The sequence below is a fragment of the Helianthus annuus genome, chromosome 8 (genome assembly GCF_002127325.2).
Source record: "Helianthus annuus cultivar XRQ/B chromosome 8, HanXRQr2.0-SUNRISE, whole genome shotgun sequence".
In the NCBI taxonomy this organism is placed as follows: Eukaryota; Viridiplantae; Streptophyta; class Magnoliopsida; order Asterales; family Asteraceae; genus Helianthus; species Helianthus annuus.
The window spans coordinates 39152833-39160694 of NC_035440.2; the positions used below are offsets into that span (position 1 = coordinate 39152833).

The 7862-nt window shown below is 30.0% G+C and overlaps 1 protein-coding gene across 1 annotated transcript; it reads right to left on the bottom strand.

The window, feature by feature from the left end:
- Positions 1-283: 283 nt before the first annotated feature.
- LOC110872734 (probable 2-oxoglutarate-dependent dioxygenase At5g05600) lies at positions 284-5905 on the bottom strand. Its single transcript, XM_022121600.2, has 3 exons — positions 5342-5905; positions 4279-4609; positions 284-619 (listed from the first exon to the last, which is right to left on the bottom strand). The coding sequence occupies exons 1-3, from the start codon at positions 5833-5835 to the stop codon at positions 374-376; spliced, it is 1071 nt and encodes a 356-aa protein (XP_021977292.1). The 5' UTR covers positions 5836-5905; the 3' UTR covers positions 284-373.
- Positions 5906-7862: the final 1957 nt, after the last annotated feature.

The following is a 7862-nucleotide window of genomic DNA, read 5'->3' on the forward strand; positions in this document are numbered from 1 at the left end:
TAGCAAAAATAAAAGTATTCGAAAAATTCAAAAATTCATTATTCGATTCGATGAACACCCCAAGCTCCGGCCCTCAGTACACATCAAACATATCTCAAAATGATTTTGATCTTGTATCACTAGGAGATATAAAGAGATGCAAAGAGCATGTTGAACCAGAAAACTAAGTTAATATATGATTTTTCAAACAAGTTTACCACTCAAATGAAAATGATTAATACATGTAACTAGCTTTGATGATTAAAGCCACATATTTCGCGATTACAGTTATTACAATAATAAATTAAGGATAACCTTTATTTCATATCTTGCTTTTATTTATGTAGTCTTATGACCCCAAATCCTACTTTCATGAAGGTATATAATCTATTCATCATGAACATTTCAAAGACTCGACTTGGGATTTTCCTTGTGGACCTTTGGTTCGAATGAACAGTCTATATTCATCGAAAGTCATCGGTTCGTAAAGTGCAGGTTTGGTTGACGTAACAAGCTCTGTTGCTGGCTTGATAAGCACATCACTCTTTGGATTGAAAAAGTAAGCTAACGACACTCTTTCTTTATCGGGGTTAACTATCACTCTATGCTCCACGCTCTTGTAAATGCCATTTGTTAAAACCTACAACAAAATATATGCATACATACAACGTTTGAGATTATTTTAGAAATAAAAAAACAAACTCATTCTATTTTCGAAAAATGCTTCATCTCAAGTGGAAACTTGAATTTGAGAATTAATAAATATATTGCATTAGGTACTTTATGTGTTCATATAATTGTAACCTTAAATGTCCATCAGTTCAAATTAGCCTTTAAAAAAATTTGTCCATTGGCGACCGTCAAAACGGTTAGAAAACATCACAAATGACCATTTTATCACCATAATCTATAGTTTAAATCATGAAGCAATATCTTGTTTTATCTTTTCTTTTAAAGTATATATTTTTTTATTTTGCACATTAATAATATTTTTAGTTGACTTTCCCTTTGTGTTCACATTGACGACCAACTAGTCTTTTATAATCAATACTAGGTTAGAACCCCGTGTATTACACGGGTTGAAAAAATGTAATTTTATATATTAAATAATAAAAAAATATATTTTATGAAAACCCCGTATTGTACGGGTTAAATAAATGTAATTTTATATATCAAAATTAATAAAAAAAGTTATATCTTTAAAAACCATGTGTATTACACAGATTAAATAAATGTAATTTTGTATCCTAAATGCTAAAAACGTCGTATCTTAAAAAAAAACCCGTGTATAATCGAGTTGAATAAATCTACCCACTAATAAAAAAATTACATCCTTAAAAACCTCGTATGTTACACGTGTTGAATAGATCTGAAAAAGAATTATATTTTTAAAAACCATGTGTATTACACAGATTAAATAAATGTAATTTTGTATATTAAATACTAAAAATGTCGTATCTTTAAAAAACCCGTGTATAGTCGGGTTGAAAAATCTAACAAATAATAAAAAAAATTATATCCTTAAAAACCTTGTGTATTACACATGTTGAATAAATCTAATTTTACATAACAAATGATAAAAAGTTATATCTTTAAAAATTTCGTGTATTACACGGGTTATATAAAGGTAACTTTGTATAGTAAATAATAAAAAAAAGTTATATTTTTTAAACCCCGTATTTTACAAGAGTTGAATAAATATAATTTTGTATATCAAATAATAAAAAAAGTTATATTTTAATAAATTAGGATAACATTTAATATTAATTTATTATTTATATATATATATCTATCTATCTACTATAATAAAAGAAATCATTTGTGGGACACTTGTCATCATATTAGACCATCTATTGTTTTACTTAAATATAAATTATTATTATTATTTAGTTTAACCTCTTCCACCAAATTATAGATAACTCTCTTAATTATGGATAATTATTATTTCGTTTAAATTTAGTGTATGTTTTAAATATAAGAACAATAAAAGATAAATCATATATTTCACACTTATCTCTTATTTATTGTCTTAATTAACCTAATAACAATAAATAAAATTCTAAGCTTTGTGATAGATTTTCATGTAATTGTAAATTTTAGTACATTTAGTAATCAACCAAAGAATACGTTACTATGTAAACATTTAAAAATTCTTTTCCTATTCGTTACTTTTTTTTTTTGCAAAATTATCCCATTAAATAAAAACAATAATAGATAAATCATTGCTATGTAAACATTTAAAAACTGTTTTATTATAGTAGATAGATTATTAATAGTTTTAATCAATTAAATGAGAAAATGACAAGTGTCCCAAAACAGGTTTCTTTTATTATATAGTATAGATATGTGACTTTTACTAACAAAATAGTGAATGATTTGTATTTTGTGTGCCGTTCAAAAAATTAGTATTTTGTAATTATTAGTACTACTAAAGGGTATTTTTTTAAATACAGTTTTTGAGTTGTTTTCCATATGACTTCAGGTTTTGACCAATATTTAATGATTAATGCTGTTTCAAAAATAATAAAAGTTAAAAAAATAACGGACTTAAATCTAAAAGTAAGTAACCAATAAATAAAGATATCGTTTTAATTACTTACTAACTCACACCCCCTAAATTTATGCATTTATTCACAATAACATTTAAACCCTTAACATTAAAGATAAACACACATTTCCTCGACACCTTGATGCTCCTAGACCACAAACCATAATATTACATTAATTACTTGTTCTTACGTTTGTAAACTTTATCATTTCACAACTATAAAAAATTAAAAATGTTTGTTAACGACTATATAAATAGACACAATCCTTCCTGTTAGCGATTGTAAAAACAATTACGGAATGATTGCAAATGACTGTTTTAACGATTGTTTGATCATTAAGGTTGCGAGGTATGATTGGAGCCCCTATTGCGATATATCATCGACACAGAGGACAAGGGGCTCCATTGCCTTTTATGAATAAATCCCACGATGTAGGTTAAATCCTTACAATAGCGCCCCTCCCCTATTTACTTTTTTGGTCTTAAATTTTAAAATTGAAGTGGGGCCCACAATTCTATATGTTATTGCTCACTATTGTAATCTCTGAGTATCAATAGCATCCCATCAGTGGCCCCCTGGTATGGAAGGGGCGCTGTTAATGTTTTTTTTTTTTTTTTCTGAACGGCCAACACTCAAGCATTTTTGGGGCACCCACTGGACAAACGGAGTACTCCGAGAGTAAACCGAGTCGTCCACACCAATTCCGAGGAAAACCCGGTAACCCATCCGCCTGTAGGCACGACAGTAAAATTACCGGTAAAACTCATTTGGCTCAAGGATCGAACCCAGGTTTTCCTGGGTCTACTATCACTGCCCATCAATGCCTCACCCCTTTTTTACACCAGATAGGAATTGAACTTGAGTTTTCAAAAAAAACTCAAATTCTCCTACCCATGGTTGTAAAACAAGGTTTCCAAGGCTGAGTACTCCCCGAGTAGTCGCTACAAGGTAACCTGCCGAGGCGACTTTCTTCAACTCTGCCTAATTACTCGGAATCGATCAAATGCGATCAACCTTAGCCAAAATCAGATCTAGTAGGTTAACTTAGGCCGTGTTTGACTTAAAAAATAATAAAATATAATTTTTATATCTATCATATTAAAGAATTAATATATTCTTCATGTATTTTGTTATAAATATTAGTAAATTTATGTTATTTTGTTACAAATATTAGTAAATTTATGTTATTTGACATATACTTTATTTCCGGAAACTAATTTCTTTATAATTTAACATGTCCGAGTACTCCCTGAGTACTCTCCGCCCAGGCCAAGTACTCTCAACTCCCCGGTCGACCGACTAGGGAGCGCCTAGCGACTTTTGCAACCATGCTCCTACCACATCACCTAGAGTTCATTGCCCAGGACGCCGTTAATGTTATTTTGCCTTTTACCATATGGCCTAATTTAATTCATGAAACACTGATTTATTTTATCTTTTCCTTTTAAAGTAAGTCTTTATTTTGCACATAAACTAATATTTTTAGTTGACTTGCTTTTTGTGTTCACACTGATGACCAAATAGAATTTTATAATCAATATATGCTCGTGGCCTACATAAAATGAGTGGTGAGAAGTAGAAAATGAAGTGAGAATCGTATTTATTTATTATATTATATATACACCTAAGACCCATGATATAAACGTGCTTCTAACTATTCAAAATTATTAAATAATAAAAGATTATTTTTACTAAAACCACGTGTCAATTTAGATTCTAACGATGATGAACACAAAGATATATATGTTACCTGGATTTGATCTCCGATGTTGACAATGATCGCATGTCGGGCCGGTTTAACCGTGATCCATTCATCACCTTTTCTAACTTGGAGACCACTAACATGCTCATCAGGGAGTAGGAAAGTCATGCCACCTGGGTCCGAATGAGACGACAGTCCTAAGGTCAAGTCGGGTTGAGGACATTTCGGGTAGAAGTTTACTCTCAAGCACGCTCCGATGTCATCAACACCAAATGCGCCTTGAAGATAGTCTTCTTGTAGACCTAGGTTTATCGAGAATACCCTCAACAAGTCTTTGCCTAGCCTCACAATCTCTTTCGAGTATTCTTCGGTCACGTCCCTAAGCATATGAAAAATATGAGACGAGAAACTACTTGGGCATAATCATTTGTGTCTGACGGACAAAAAAAATAAACAAACAGTAACCAATTTTCTAAGTGTCAAATTAAAGTCATTCAAAGTTTGTTGTTATTTTTTTTATCATATGTTGCAATCTTGTGAGTTTTTTATTAATATTAAAATTATAAAAATTAAGTGACCTAAATGGAACTATATGAACAAAAATTTAAAAAAAAAATGCAACTTGTTTATTATTCAGTGATGTTTTTTCTTTTCTTAATTATCATCGCATACTTAATGTTAAATCTAAAAAGAAAAATCACTATGCATCTAGAATTTATAAATGATTCATTTATATCATTTAAGTTCAATAATATTAACATTTATAAAAAAGAAATTAAAGCTTAAGTTTAATAATATTAACATGTATAAAAAAATCAAAAGATTGAAAAATCTAATGACAACTAGGTTAGTTTAGAGAAAAAAAAAATTATTAATGACAATTGGGTAGATTTCCCGTTTAGTGCTTAGTTTAATCATTTTATTAAACAAATTGTGTTTGAGTTCATCTGTTTAACAAACGTTAATCATTTTATTTAACAAATTGTGTTTGAGTTCATCTGTTTAACAAACGTGTTATAATAAGCCAATCTTGAACGTGATTATTAAGAAATTGCCACCTTAGTAATATAATATATTTATTTTGTCACGTGAAGAAAATAAAAATAAGTACCTAAGGAAAGGTGGTTGAGAAGGCCACTTCTTATGATTCTTAAGTTTTGAAGGAAGATAGTGGAGGAAAAAATAGTCACTCCAATCAAGAATTGCACCCTTTTGGATTCCTAATCGACTTCCATACCCTTCGTAAGTCTTTGGTGTGTTTGCATAATCTTGTTTCACTTCCATCGGTTGATGAAAGAACTCCTTCCAAACCTCCCGAGCCCCATCGACCAATTCATCACTAATACCATGATTCACTACTTGAAAGAAACCCCACTCGCGACACGCGATAGAGATTTGGTCCATGACGGCTTTTTGCGCGGTAGCGCAACCGTTTTTCAACTCATAAAGATCGATAATAGGGATGTTTTGGTTATTTGATTGTGTGTTGAACGATGGTCGTTGGAATAATGGTTTGATATAACGGTCAGGGATCACTGGGCTCCCAGTATCTGACAATGTTTGGACCCTGACGATCGGTTCGAGCCAAGCACTAGGTAAATCCATGTCAGAAATACGACTTAGTGGATACTAGAGAGATGAGGTTAGGAGTGTCGAGTGTTTGAGAAGGGTGGGTGCCATTTAAAGGAATGGGGGTAATGGTAGATAACAATAACGCCGACAAGAAATCATATTTTACATGTCTTGTCTACTACATTAAGATACTAAAATTATATTCTAAAATTATAAAAAACAAAATGAATATCTTCAATTCTTCATGACTTCAGTTTAGTAATATTTGAGAATAACTTTAACTGTAATGTCTTGTTAGTCAGGGGAATCGAAAAAATGTCTTTGTTCGATATATTTTTTAATAAATAATATTGAATATATGTTCATATACATTAAAAAAAAGAAACTATATAAGAATATTTATATTTTATTTTTAGGTTATTCGACCTCTTTTTTCCTCATGTGCCATATAAAATCTATGGGTGTCAAAGTCATCTTTTTTGGAAAGAAAAAAAAACATGTGTGTTTGACCGATTTACAATTCTAGATAAAAATGAAATGGATTGAGATTAGTTTTTTTTTTTTAAACGGCCAACAAAATAAAGCCCAGCTATCCGGGTAACTCAATGGTAAAACGTGACACATACGCTCGCGACCGCATACAACGTTAGTTATAGGAAAAACCAGCCGCGATAACAATAAAGTGTATTTTATTCGTCTTCAAGAAAATTAAATACTTACAAATTTTGAGACAATGATATTAAAGATAAACATAAATTTAAGTTAAAGTAAAACATCATATTAATGTCTCTTATCGCATTACTTTATTTCTGTTCCTATGCTAATAAAAAATAAAATAAAATAAGAAAGGATACTATAAGGTAAGTTGCGTGTCTAAGTAATACACAAGTGATTGTTTTTCCACTAACAAGGTAGGATAAACCGAAAAGGCTACTTTCCTGATATATCTTCTTTGAATTTTGTATAAACTTAGTTTTAAAAGTTATATAGTAATTTTGTATAAGCTTAGTTTTAAAAGTTATATAGTTGGAGTTTTCACATGTTAACACAAAGTTGACAGCAAGCGTGACGTGTGAAAAATACACACTTGGGCATTCATAATTCTCCAATGCTTATTCGCATGTAAACTATAATGTTTAGTTCATATATAAAGTACAACGTTAACTTGTACATAGAATACAATTTTGAATTCAATCCACAAGTGAGATACAACTAGCATTCATATTTAGATTCGCGACATCAAAGTGACTAACAAGATGTGTGTAGTTTACACGTGAATCTATCATTACGTTCACATATGAATAGTTAACTATATAAGCTTAAGAATTTAGTTAAATAATAAATCAAGAAAAGTATGACAAAAGTCACAAAAGAATTATCATATCAAATGTACCATCCCACGTACTTTTTATTAATGAAGGTTTAAAAATTATTAAATGATATTCTTAAAACGTTTTTGAAATCGTGTATGATCAAAATACATTATGTTTACCAAGTCTGTAAATATTAAAGCATTTGATTTATCGATTAGAGAAATTAAATCATCAACTTTTTTCATAAGTTTAGCAATCACAATAACATACAATTGTATGATCAAGTTTCTCGTAACCTTTAGCAGTCACAACAACGTCATTTGTGATGTTTTTTTTTTTATTTTTTTACAATTGATTGAATAATATATATTGATGAGGTATTGAAAAATCAAATCTCTAAAAATTCGCTTTCTAAAAATAAAAATGATTGGAATCTTAAATAAACGATTTGATATTATAATTAATATATATAGACGCAAACGCACTAGTAGAGTGCCCGCATGATGTAGCGAGAAACATAGACATTGTTAGAGTGTGTTTGGTTCGGTCGGTTCGGTTATTACCCTCAACTAAAGCCAAAATCGAAGATATCACTTAGTCTATTTATTAACCAATACGGTTAATCACTTCAGTTTATTCGGTTAGATTAATAATTTTTGGTTCAGTTCATTTAATTTCGGTTAATGGCTAAAATCGAACTTGTACTAAAACTTTTGCTTAGAAAACATAAAATTGAGGTTAAATACA

Excerpts from the sequence above, each read along its gene's own strand:
- LOC110872734 (XM_022121600.2), bottom strand. The coding sequence starts at position 5,835 with ATGGATTTACCTAGTGCTTGGCTCGAACCGATCGTCAGGGTCCAAACA. Across the intron at positions 4,610-5,341 it reads TCTCAACCACCTTTCCTTAG|GGACGTGACCGAAGAATACT; the intron begins GTACTTATTTTT and ends TCATATGCTTAG. Across the intron at positions 620-4,278 it reads ACATCGGAGATCAAATCCAG|GTTTTAACAAATGGCATTTA; the intron begins GTAACATATATA and ends ATTTTGTTGTAG.